The sequence below is a fragment of the Camelus ferus genome, chromosome 3, assembly GCF_009834535.1.
Source record: "Camelus ferus isolate YT-003-E chromosome 3, BCGSAC_Cfer_1.0, whole genome shotgun sequence".
Classification (NCBI taxonomy): Eukaryota; Metazoa; Chordata; class Mammalia; order Artiodactyla; family Camelidae; genus Camelus; species Camelus ferus.
Genome location: NC_045698.1, coordinates 114167287 through 114180270, shown reverse-complemented (window position 1 = coordinate 114180270; position 12984 = coordinate 114167287). Strand labels below are relative to the sequence as shown.

The window sequence follows — 12984 nt, the reverse complement described above, 5'->3', positions numbered from 1 at the left end:
AAAGACCAGGTAGCCAGAATATCAAAAGATTACCATTAATTAAAGAAAACCAGATATCCCAAGTTAAGGAATTTAGTGCTCTTCTGTATATGAGAAGGTGCAAAAGTCTGGGTTCATTGAAATCATTCCTTTGACAAGCGCCTAGCTATCAAGGGCCAGTGTCCTGTCCTTTTATATCCTGAGGGGTCAGGGGGCACTGTTGGGGGTGGCAGCAGAGGCTGGGCAGCCTGCTTGTCTGCATCCTGAGTTCCCTCTGCTCACTGTCAGGGGTGGTAGTAGTGGCTGATGACTTGATGGCTGTAGCATCCTCTGTTTACTGATATGGCTGACAATACTTGTCATTCATTAACGCATAAAATGAACCACCCATCCTGCTATTTATTTTGCAGGAGTGTCTGAGCATTTGAACTTTCACACCCCTGCTCCCTGTCAGCCTCAGGGCCCAGAGACCACCTTGCCTGCTCTTCCCCTCGGCTCCAGCCTGACCCCTCCCTCCTTTAAGGCACACACTGTAATTCTCCCATCTTTAAGGTGGGACCCAGGTTCCCTCAGCCACTGCCACTTTTTCCTGCATTTACCCCACACTGAAGGGGAGGTAATTAGGTTTCTTCATTGATTTCTGCTTGGAGGAGGTACCAGGAATTGAACCCGGGACCTCTTGGGTGCTGGGTGTGCACTTTACCACTTGAGCTATACCCTGCCCCCAACTGTCTCTCTTTCTTGAAACACATTTGCCTGTCTGGGTTTCCAAGGCTCAGCACTGCCCAGATTTCTCTCCACCTCACAGTGGCTGCTCCTTCTCTTCCTGCCTCCTCTCCTTCCTGCCTCCTGCCTCTCTCCTCCATCCCCACTTTCTCCTTCCCCTTCTCCTCCAGATTTCCCTCCTCTCTTCCCAGTCTCCAAAGTTGGCATGGCAGGGCCACCCTCTCCAAGGCAGCTTCTCCACCTGCACTTATCCACCCCACGGTTTCAACTTCTGCTCTGTGCTGTGACAACAGATTTCCTCCACTAGCCTTGGCTTTCTCCCAGGAGGGTCATAATTATTTGTCTTTTGGGCATTTCAGACCCAGCAAGTCCAAAACCCATCTTTGTCTCCCAAACCCTTCCCAGAAACCTGCTTTGCAGTCTCCCAGGCAGACCCTCCCATCACTCAGTTGGAACCAAAACAACAGCTGTTCCTCACTTCTTTAACACCCAGCAGCACACCCTGGGGGTAATCACCATTGCTCACCAGCCTTAGACCTCCAGACTCTGGAATGGACCATGTCCTGCCTCTATTTCTGTGGCTGCTTCCAACATGGCCTCTACCTCTGCCATCCAGCTCTAGTCTGTTCTGCACAGTGATCATGGTGAAAGTGTCATCTGGACATGTCCTCATTTGAAACCCTCCAAGTGTAAAATCCAGTCTCTCCATTCCAGAGTCCCTCTTTCTCTAGGGGGTCAAGCTCCTGCTTCATGGCCTTTGCATGAGCTGTTCCCTCTGCTGGAATGTTCTTCATGCCCACTTCTGTTCAGTTCACCCTCCACCTGCTCTCTGCTCAAATGTTACCTTCTCATAAAGGACCTACCTGACCACCCTACCAGGCTCCTTCTTACCCTGTTTTATTTTTTATGCCATCTATCACCAATAGCATCATACTGCAAAGCCATTTATTTATTATCTGATTCCCCTTCCAACTTCTAGAAGCCAGGATCTTCTGTCCACTACTGGTCTCCCCAAAGTTGAAGTGATTGGTGGCACAGCAAACATTTCATATCCGCAATATACTATAAACCAAATGAAATGTACACATCAGTGTGAGATGGCTTGATGGTACTTGAGCAGGGTTTACCTTCAGGGTTCTCTTTCTGTTGCTTCACTTGTGGGATTTGTCACAATCCCATCTGGAGTCAAGGAAAGCACCTTCCCATGGCCTCCAGTTGTCCCCCACCCCAAGCTCCATCCTAAACTAACACCCCACTGCCCTCACTCACTGGCTGCCTCGCTGAACTTCCGTAACTTTGTTGCCTTTGTTGTCACTGTGTCCTCCACCTGGGACCCTGTTCTCACCTAGGCTTCAGCTTGATCAACTCCCTCATCTCAGATGTCACCATCACAATGGAACCTGCCCTGACCTCTTCTTTAATACTGTGACCATCACTAGCGCGTCCCCAGCACCGCTGATACCTGATGCCGCTCCACCTCCTTTTCCCTCTGCAGCGTGGATCAAACATAGCAGGTCATGTAGATTTTGCTGTTTGCCCCACCCCTCCTCCTATCCCCCCAGCCAACTGTGTTCACAGATGTACTCTGAGGACCTGGGGTGGCACCTAGCACCATGAGTGCCTAGCGGGTACTCAGAACCCATTCGTTGAGTGACTGCATGGTCCTGCACATTCAGCGAGGTAGACAGCATCATCCATTTCCTGGATGAGGAAACTGAGGCACGGATGGGTTAAGCAGACCTGAGATCACCCAGTTAGGAATTAATGAGGCAGGTTTTAACCGAGGCACTCTGACACTAACTCCTGTGCTGAGCAAAATGCACAATAAACACAAAGCTTCAAAGAGACAACAGTGCGCAGGGAGGTGTCAGCTCAGGGGAAAGAACTGGTTAGGGCAGTGAGGACTGAACTGATGCTGTGTGCTGGAGGTTTCTGGGCCCTGCATTTTATCTGTTTTAGAACTGCAGGGGACAGAACTATAAGCACAAATCACTAACACTTCACAGGTTGTTCCCTGCCTGGTCACAGGGCTGGGAACTCAGGCAGAGGATCTGGACTTCTAGAGCTGTCTGGGCTGTTTGCTAAAGCACCTTAGCCTGACCTGCTTTGGCTGATTCTTGGTTCCTCCCCAGGTCTCTTCTCCAGGCCATGATGCCTGGCTGCTGCTCCTGAGAAGGGAGTGCACATGAACCCTGTTAACACTGAATCCAGTTAAGTCTGAAGGGGGTGGTTCTCACTGGTATCTGCAGCTTCTAAGTAAGATCTCTGGGTGGCCCTGACTGCATCTGGCTGTCATCTGGAAGAAACAATCACTGTTTCACAAAATTAAGCTTCACTCCTTTGCTTTGGTCCGTTTCCTGCAAAAGTCACAGAATCCAAGCATATGACAAATGGTGATTCCCAGTAATTCCGCTAGTCAGGAGTAATTATGCATAATTTATAGGAAGAAACAAAAGGCGCTCAAGTCCATGGAATGAGGAAGCAACAGCGCTAAGAAATGTGTTTCCTTAGTTCTTCCACCTCCTTTTCACCTGCTCAGCCAGGTCACTTCCTCTAGGGGAACTGGTATAGTCTGCTTGCCCTTGAAATGATCTGAGGGAAATCAGTTATCTTTGGTAGTATGTTCCCTCAGGTAATGGAGGGGTTTTTTGTTTTTGTTTTTTTGTTGTTTTTTGGCTTCTTCCCTGGGAGAGTCCAACTTCAGTGCCAGGCAGATGAAAAAAAAAGAAGGGTTGGTGGGAATCAGGCTTGCTCAGGACGCTTTCTCGTAAGCTCCAGAACCTGAAAGATTAAGGATGACCCCAGGAAGACCCCTCTGAGCCTCTGGACTATGTTCAGCATAGATGGTGGCAAATAGCCCTATCTGAGGGTCCGGAGGCCCCAGTTCTTCTTGCCCCTCACTGCCACTTGACTTCAGGTCAAACGTCCCTTAACCTGTCCCTCTGCCTCAACGTGAACAGTTAGGTACACCCTACACTTAAGTGGGCAATGAGCACCCCGACCACGCTCTGGGGGCCGGGGCTGACCGAAGCCCCTCTGCACACTCCTCAGGGTTGTCCGGATGCTCAGAAGGGAAGTGTAACGGGCAGCTGTGAAACTCCGCAAATACGCTTCACCCTAAAAAAGCGAAAGCTGACACCTTTGATGTCCCATAGAGGACGAAGCGGGGAATGGAGTCTTCCTTTCTCCAGCCCTCCTCGCCTCTCCGGCGGCCGCGGGACCGGCGCAGAGGAGGGGTTTGGCTGGAAGGAGGGTGGGCCTGCCGGGGCGTGGGATGCGGGCGGTCACACGGGGATCCGGCAACGGAGCGGCTCACGGTGCGCGGCAGTCTTCTTCCTCCACTCCCTCCTCCCAATTCCAGCCTTCAGCCTCGGCTCCAGGATCGGCCCTTCCAGGCGTCCAGATGCCCTTGCGGGAATCTGCAGGGGAGAGCGGCGAAGACAGGAGCCCCCAGACCGACCTTCCCACGGCAGGGCGCACCAGCGCGAGCCCTCCCGCCGGACGCGGTCCTCGGCCCCCGCCGCTCGGCCCCCCGCCCGCGGGCGCGGTCTCCGCCGTGCCTCCGACGCCCCTGCCTCCGTCCCCGCCTCGGCGCGCGTCCCCCGCGCAAGCCCGTGGGGAGGCCGGGCGGCCGTGGCGCGGCGGCCCCACGAAGCCCCCCGGCCGGGCGCCGAGGCCCGAGCGCGCGCGGAGCGGGGCGTGGCAGGGCGGGGCGCGCGGGCCCGGCCGGGCCGGGGGTGTCGGATGTCACCCCCTGCGCACACCTCGGCTGGGGGGCGGGGGAGCGAACCACTGAGATGCGGAGACCTCCTCGGTCCTAGAGCGGAGCAGGAAGTGTCCCAGGGGAGGGAGCCGGAGGGCTTCGGCCTTTCCTTTCCTCCGCGTCCGGCGGGCTCCCGAGGCGGCCAGGCCTGCGCGGCCCGCCAACTGGGACGCGGCGCGGCGGTGAGTGCGGCCCGAGCGGCCCGGGCTTCTGCGGCCCGCGTGCCCGCTCGGCGCCTTCCCGCGCGCCCGGCTCCGCGCTCCCCCGGCCCCGGGCTCCCGGCCCCGCGCGCTCCGGCCTCCCTCCCAGGAGCCTAGCGCTGAATCTTCGCGCAGAGGGAATAAGACAACGCAAATGCTGTTTTTCAGGTGCCTCCATTTGCTCTCACTTCTTCCCTCCCGAGCGGAGCCGAGGTTTTCTGCAGAAGCAGGAGACGGGGACTCGGCTAGCCAGGGAGCCTGGCCGCTGCAGAGAACCCGCCTCGGGAAGGACCCCCGGGAGACCGGGCTGGAAGGATGAGGAGCTGCTGCCGTAGACTTCCGCCACAGCAGGAGGGATTTGAGTTAGACGCCGGGAAGGAGTTCCAGACTGTGAGGTGAGGAGCCGGAAGCTGCTTAAACTGGAGGCGTGTGTGGGTGTGGATGTGTGTTAGGGAGGGAAGAGGGAGAGAGGACTGGAGCAAGGAAAAGCTTGCCCCTTTTCCCTAGCATGAAATGCCCATCCCCTTTCCTTTCTGCGGATCCAGCTCTGGTCCTCCTCCTAGAGCTGCTTTAAGCACGCCCCGCCCCCTGTGGGATACTCCTGGGACTAACGTTAGTTCATTCATCACAAATCAGTCTTGAGCCTCTTATGTGCCAGTTACCAGGATGACAAAGAGGAACACGGCTGTGGCAGTCTGGTTAGGGATAAGCGGCAGAGCCCAGAGCGAGATACCTTACAGCGACCACTGAGTACTGAGGGTGGGGCACTGGTTCCCCCTAGCTTGGGGGCAGACCTGAGGAACTTAGAAGTCCAGCAGATGTATGATGGCTGCGTTAAGGGAACGTGGTGTGGGTAGGGCTGAGATTGGGTTTCAGATGCAGTGGTAGACACTGGAGGAAATCTGGTGGGGTGGGGCAAGCTGTAATGTGTCCAGCCAGATACCCTCAGAGTCCCTTTATGCCAGTCTGTATTTGTTTTTGTGTTGGAAAGCAAAGAGTTCCAGAGATTTGGGCTTTTCTGACTGCTATTCAGTGGCTTTGTTGCTCTTCTGGCCTCATTTGTCTTCCTGTGAAATGGGAATGAGGCCTGCGCTTTGCATGGAACGCAAGGCGAATGGAGGGGGCACTGAGCAGGTTAAGATGCTGGCGTGCTGGGAAGCCTCTTCAGCTTGGGTGTGGAGAGTGAATGACCTTGTCCAAGGATCTCCGAGGCCTGATGCTGGGAGAGGGGACTGTGTTCAACCCCATTTGCCTTTTATTTTCTTTGGGTCCTGTAGTCTGGAGTAGTGGTAGCTACTCTGATGTCACCCTGTACCGAGTTCACTGGGGAGGTGGAGTGGCCCCTGAGCCCCACCCTGCAGATAAGGAGGCTGTCTCTCATCTCTGTACCTGAGGAAGGGCTGTGAGGTGTGTGTGGTTTTATTCATTATGATTTTGAAGATGGCAAGAAGAGAAGGCAAGACAGATGGGGGCAAGGTGGAAGGTCCAGACATCTTTAAATATATGCTAGAATTGACTGTTCAGACTTTAGTGAGTTGGATGGAGGCTCATCTGAAATCACCGATGTTTTTAAATACCTAGCATTATTTTTCTTTAGTAAACTCAGGATATGGCTGCCTCTCCCCGTTGACTCTCCCCATTCCTTGGCTGGGTATCTTCTGGACTATCCACTTCATTCCCTGCGTCCCAGTATGTATTCCACTGAGCAAGGCTGATTCTTGCTCTGTATTGGTCTAGCACCAGTAGTCAGCCCTAGCCACCAGCAGGGGTGGATTTCTCACCTTGGATCAGCTTTGAAGGCTTTTCCTGTGCATGTCTGTCTTTGTCTTCGCAGCTCTTTTTGTAAAGGTCTCAAGGGCAGGGACAGTGACTTCTGCTGCAAAGCCTCAAGATAGCGGCCTTCTCAGCTCATCCATTTCAAGCCCTTTCCAGGAGGACCTGGCCACCGAAGGTACCACACAGTGTTAATTACATCTCACTCCTGCATGCGGCCCCATTGGTCTCCTGGGATGCTTGGAACGCCAATGCCACGTTGAAATGCCACTGCTTTCTCCTGGACTCCATGCCTTGTTTGTCCAGTCACCCAGTTAAAGGAATCATATAATGATGTTTTGGGGAATGGGGTCGTTCCTTCTCTCCGTTTGTGTAAGGATCATTCACACTGACACTTTTCACCTGTCCCAGGGCTTCTAATAAGGGCTGGTCTCTGTGGGCTTTGTCACTTTCCCCATCACCACCCCCAAAAAAACTACCGCAGGAGACCAGAACATTGAAGCCAGTGATTTCTGTTTGGAAATAGGGTCGTCTTTTGCTGCTGACCCCCATCAAATCCCATCATGCCCACAGCCCTGTGCCCCCGAGTCTTGGCTCCAAAGGAAAGTGAGGAGCCCAGGAAAATGAGGAGCCCACCGGGAGAGAACCCTAGCCCCCAGGGTGAGCCTCCCAGCCCTGAGTCTTCCCGCCGCCTCTTCCGACGTTTCTGCTACCAGGAGGCGGCGGGCCCCCGGGAGGCCCTGCACCGCCTCTGGGACTTGTGCCGGGGCTGGCTGCGGCCTGAGAGGCACACCAAGGAACAGATCCTGGAGCTGCTGGTGCTGGAGCAGTTCCTGGCCATCCTGCCCCGGGAGATCCAGGGCTGGGTGAGGGCCCAGGAGCCCGAGAGTGGCGATCAGGCTGTGGCCGCTGTGGAGGCACTGGAACGAGAGCCGGGGAGACCCTGGCAGTGGGTGAGCAGAGGGGGCTGGGCTGGGCTGGGCTGGGCTGGCTGGGCTGGCCGGGAGGATGGGAGGGGAGAGGGAGAGAGTGGGGCCGGGCGCCAGGTATGGAGAGAGGGCGGCCACCCTGTGCTTTGATGCTTTGGTGGGGTCACACATCCCCTGGCCAGGGATGAGGAATCCGTCTGAGCTGCGTGCATCACTTGAGGCCCACAGTGAAGTTTGGTTTCCCAGGAAAGCAGATTCCGTTCCCTAAAGGCCCTAATTTGTGGCCATTACCCTTTATAACGCTGTCCAAGGCTGGGGCTGAGCTACTGGTGGCCGAGTCAGTGGTTAGCAGGCCCAGGGAGGGAGGGGTTTGCTTAGTCCCTGGTGTAGCCGCTGGGCCTCACCTGGCCGGGGACCCTCTCCACCGAGCTCTGAAAAGCCCTTTCTGGGATTGCAGCTCAAGCACTGTGAAGACCCTGTGGTGATTGACGATGGGGACAGCCCTCCAGACCAGGAGCAGGAGCGGCTGCCAGCAGAGCCCCAGAGTGACCTTGCAAAGAGCCAGGACGCCCAGCCCTTGGCCCTGGCTCAGGGTCCCGGGCTTCCAAGCAGACTATCGGGCCAGCTCAGCGGGGACCCAGGTAGGGTGTCCAAGGAAGTGGGGGAGGGGCATTTATATGTCACCCTGTGCACTTGGCTAGCTCTTGACATTTTTAGTTCTTTCCTGCCCCCTGAGTAGCCTTGAACCATTTTTAGGGTCTGGTCCTTCCCTAGAGCAATTCAATCGGAATCTCACCTGAGCATCCTCTTCATGGTGCCAGGTCTGCCCAGAGGGACCTCTCCTATAGGTGGGACCTTTTGAGGCTGTATCATCTCACCTCTTTGAGGGCACATCTCTAGGCTTTGTTTGGGTGCGGCCAGGCGCTGTCACTGTCCCAGTAGGGCCTGTGTGGGGAGATGAGTATGACATGTCCTCTTGTCTCTCTGAACCTCTCTTTCTCCATCTAAACAGCTCCTCTCAGTATTGTTATAATGTTACAAGGAAATATAAAACTGCTTCCGGAAGCACAGAGTGATATTTTCATAGCTTGGGGCATGAGTGTTGCCTAGAATATCTAAGTATCTGTGCCAAGTACACTGATGGCTACAGGCAAGTGGTTTTGGCAGCAGATACGCTTGACTTTGACTCTTCTAGCCATGACCTGGGACATGCTTCTAAACTCTGCAAGCCTCAGTTTCCTGATCTGTCCTATGAAGATAATCATCACCTTTATTGGGTTTTGTGTTTCTTTTGACGATTAAAGGATTATAAGCGTATGTTGGAGATACTGTAGGTTCAGTTACAGACCACCACAATAAAGCAAATATTGTAATAAAGTGAGTCACATGAGTTTTTTATTTCCCTAGTATGTAGAAAATTTATGTTTACACCGTAGTCAGTTATTAAGTGTGCAATGGTATTAGGTCTGAAAAAAAAAAACCAATATACCTACTTTAATTAAAAAATACTTTATTGCTGAAAAAATACTTTATTGCTAACTATCATGTGAGCCTTCAGTGAGTCGAAATCTTTTTGCTGGTTAGAGGTCTTGCCTCCGTGTTGATGGCTGCAGACTGATCAGGATGGTGGTTGCTGAAGGTTGGGGAGACTGGTAATTTCTTCAGATGAGACAACAATGAAGTTTTGCCTCATTAATTGACTCTTCCGTTGAGGAATGATTTCTCTGTAACATGTGATGCTGTTTTATAACATTTTACCCATAGGACTTCTTGCCTTTCAAAATTGGAGTCTCTCAAACCCTGCCATTGCTTTATCAGCTAAGTTCACGGAATATCTAAATCCTTTGTTGTTATTGCAACAGTCTTCACAGCATCTTCCCAGGAGTGGATTCCATCTCAAGAAACTGCTCTCTTTGCTCATCCATGAGAAGCAACTCCTCATCCGTTCAAGTTTTATCAGGAGGTTGTAGCAATTCAGTCACATCTTCAGGCTTGGCTTCTAATTCTAGTTCTCTTTGCTGTTTCCACCACATCTGCATTTACTTCCAGCACTGAGGTCTTGATCCCCTCAAAGCCATCCATGAGGGCTGGAATCAACCTCTACTTCCAAATTCCTGTTAATGTTGATATCTTGATCTCTTCCAGTGAATCACGGTTGCCCTTAATGGTATCTAGAATGGTGAATCCTTTCTAGGAGGTTTAAAATGTGTTTTGTCCAGATCCATCAGAGGAATCACTGTCTAGGGCCGCTATATCCTTATCAAATGTATTTATTAAATAATAAGACTTGAAAGTTGAAACTACTCTTTGATCTGTGGGCTGTAGAATGGATATTATGTTAGCAGGCATGAAAACATTAATTCCCTTGTCCATCTCCATCAGAGCTCTTGGGTGACCATAGTCAATAAGCAGTAATATTTTGAAAGGATTCTTTTTTCTGAGTGGTAGGTCTCAACAGTGGGCTTAAAATATTCAGTAAACCATGTTGCAACCAGATGTGTTGTCATCTAGGCTTTGTTGTCACATTTATAGAGCTCAGGCAGAGTAGATACAGCATCATTTTTAAGGGTTCTAGGATTCTGGGAATGGTAAATGAGCACTGGCTTCAAGGTAAAGTCACCAGCTGCTTTAGCTGCTGACGAGAGTCAGCCTGCCTTTGAAGCTCTGAAGCGAGGCATTGACTTCTCTCTAGCTATGAAAGCCCTAGGCAGCATCTTCTAATATAAGGCTATCTTGTCTACACTGAAAATCTGTTGTGTGGTGTAGACACCTTCATGAGTGATCTGAGCTGGATCTTCCGGATACCTTGCTGCAGCTTCCCCATCAGCACTAGCTGCCTCACCTTGCACTTACTTGCTAAGGGGACATCTTTCCTTAAACCTTGTGAACCAACCTCTGCTAACTTCAGACTTTTCTTTTGCAGCTTCCTCACCTCTCTGAGCCTTCATAGGATTGAAGAGAGTTAGGGCCTTGTTCTGGGTTAAACTTTAGCTTCAGAGAATGTCGTGGCTGCTTGATCTGTTCGGAGCACTAAAACTTAACACCATACCAGCAGTACAGCTGTTTTGCTTTCTTTGTGTCATTTGTGTGTTCGTTGGAGTAGCACTTTTAGTTTCCTTCAAGAACTTTTCATTTGCCTTCACAACTTGGCTGACTGGTGCAAAAGGCCTAGCTTTCAGCCTGTCTCATCTTTTGACATGCCTTTCTCGCTGAGCTTTATCATTTCCATCTTTTGATTTAAAGTGAGAGATGTGTGGTTCTTCCTTTCACTTGAACACTTACAGGCCGTTGAAGGGTTATTAATTGGCCTAATTTCAGTATTGTTGTGTCTCAGAGTAGAGAGGCCCGAGGAGAGGAAGAGAAATGGGGGAACAGCTGGTCTGTGGAGCAGTCAGAACACACAACATTTATCAATTAGGTTCTCCATCTTATATGGACACGGTTCATGGTGCCCTGAAATAATTACCACAGTAACCTTAAAGATCACTGTTCACAGATCACCGTAACAGATAGAATCATAATGAAAATGTTTGAAATATCGCGAGAGTTACCAAAATGCGGCACGGAGACACGAAATAAGCAAATGCTGCTGGGAAAATGGCACCAATTCACTAGCCTGATGCAGCGTTGCCACAAACCTTGTTTTTAAAAAATGTTACCATCTACGAAGTTCAGTGAAACAAGGTATGCCTGAGCAGGGGGCCTGAGCCGCCCTTGATGTTCCAGTTGATCGTTATGGGAAAAAATGGTGCTCTCTGGTTGAAGGAGGTGGCCTCTAGGGTGTGAGGGTTGGTTCAGGAGGACTGGTCATGTTGTGCTGTAGTTCTAGATGGAAAAAGAAAGCGTCCTTGGCATTATACTGAGCTTTTCAGTTTAGAGAAAGTTGCATATTAAATTTCTTTATCTGTGAAACTATCCTGGTTTCTGTACAAATCAAAGTACCTCTCTGACCTCTCTTTGGTTACAAGTCAAGACAGACGTGCTAGTTTGCTTGGGCCGCCATCACAAGATCGCACAGATCTTGTGGGCAGCTTAGACAACAGAAATGTATTGTCTCGTAGTTCTGAAGGCTGGAAGTCCTAGATCACGGTCTCTGCAGAGATGGTTTCTCCTGAGGCCTTTCTCCTTGGCTTCTAGACAGCTGCCCTCTCTCTGTGTCCTCCCATGGTCTTCCTTCTGTGTATCTTGTGTCCTAATCTCCTGTGATTAGAGGAGCATCAGTCATGTGGGGTTAGGCTCCGCCCCCTTTACCTCATTTGAACTTAATTAACCTCTTGAAAGACCCTATGCCCAAATATAGTCCCATTCTGAGGTGCTAGGGGTTGGGACTTCAGAGTATGAATTTGGCAGAGATGCAGTTCAGCTCATAGCCACAGCCGTGAGAAACCACTATTTGCCGAAGTAAACAATGCTCGTGCGAGCAGCCTGGGTTCTGTAGGTGGTTGGTGGCCATGAGTGGGCCCTCGGGATGAGGGGTAAGAGCTTCAAGAATGGTAACAGCCTTCTCGGGTCCTGGTGAAGTTCTGAGACAAGCCAGCTACCATGGATGGGCTTTGGGTCAAAAGGCACAGCTCTTCCATTTCCCTGAGGGATAATAAATGGACAAAGTAGGCATGATGAGAGTTAGCTGTTAGGAAGACCTTAAACATTCAGGTGATTTATCATTGCGAAACACTTCCAATAAAAGCCATATAGTTCGTAATCTTGAAGATTTTCCCCCAAATACAGATTTTGTATAGTCTAAAAGCTTTCCAAAGTAATCTTCAAAATGTTGATGTATTTTATCTCCCGAAAGATGGCAGATGTGAGAGGAGAATTAAACTCTGTTTATCCCTTCCCACCCTTTTTCCCTGCTGGTAACCGTAAGTTTATTTTCAGTGTCTGTGAGTCAGTTTCTGTTTCGAGATTTGCAGATTCTAACTGCTACATATAAAATAGATAACAGGAAACTATATTCAATATCTTGTAGTAATCTCTAATGAAAAGGAATTTGAAAAGGAATATATGTAATGTGTGTGTATGACTGAAACATGCTGTACACCAGAAATCGACAAACATTGTAAACTGACTTTACTTCAATTTTTAAAAAGTGGGAAAAAAGAAACATCTCTTACTAAAATCCACGCCCACCTAGCCTGTGCTTCCAGCAGCAGAGTGATGAGGGGAACCCCCCTACCTCATCCCACGCCCACAAATGTCGCTGCTGGCTGGGCTGGCTCCTGTCTCAGACTCTTGTTACAAGTAGCCGCACCTGCCCCTGCTGCTGACCGAAAGCTCTGTGCCCCCGGTGTGAAAGCTGAGGAATGCTGGCTTCTAGTGTTAGCTTTGACACTGGTTTTGCACGATGGCCTGGGGTTAACTTCCTAGATTTTCTCTAAGCTGAGAGATGACAGTGCAGCTTTCCAAGTCTTACTCAGCGGGAGGAGCACCTTTTGAAACAAAGCTCACTTTGACACGGCTGCACCATGGGCTGGGTATATGGCTCACTTCTTGCACAAGCCTGAGCAAGTGCTAGTCAGGGGAGAGATCATATCAGAATATAGCTGAGACCCGGCTCGCCCAGGATAAGGGAGCGTGAGATGACCCCAGTACCACGCTCTGCGCTTCTGTGTGA

General features: G+C 51.0%; 1 protein-coding gene across 2 annotated transcripts in view; it reads left to right on the top strand.

Moving 5' to 3' along the window:
* The first annotated feature begins 4513 nt into the window (after positions 1–4513).
* ZNF496 (zinc finger protein 496) overlaps positions 4514–12984 on the top strand; it is a 33014-nt gene continuing 24543 nt past the window's right edge. For both annotated transcript variants that reach the window (XM_032477242.1, XM_032477241.1), the window contains exons 1-5: positions 4514–4650; positions 4837–5063; positions 6503–6619; positions 6968–7394; positions 7828–8011. In XM_032477242.1, the coding sequence (XP_032333133.1) occupies positions 7005–7394; positions 7828–8011 (574 nt within the window). In that variant the 5' untranslated portion in view covers positions 4514–4650; positions 4837–5063; positions 6503–6619; positions 6968–7004. The remainder of the gene's footprint in view (positions 4651–4836; positions 5064–6502; positions 6620–6967; positions 7395–7827; positions 8012–12984) is intronic.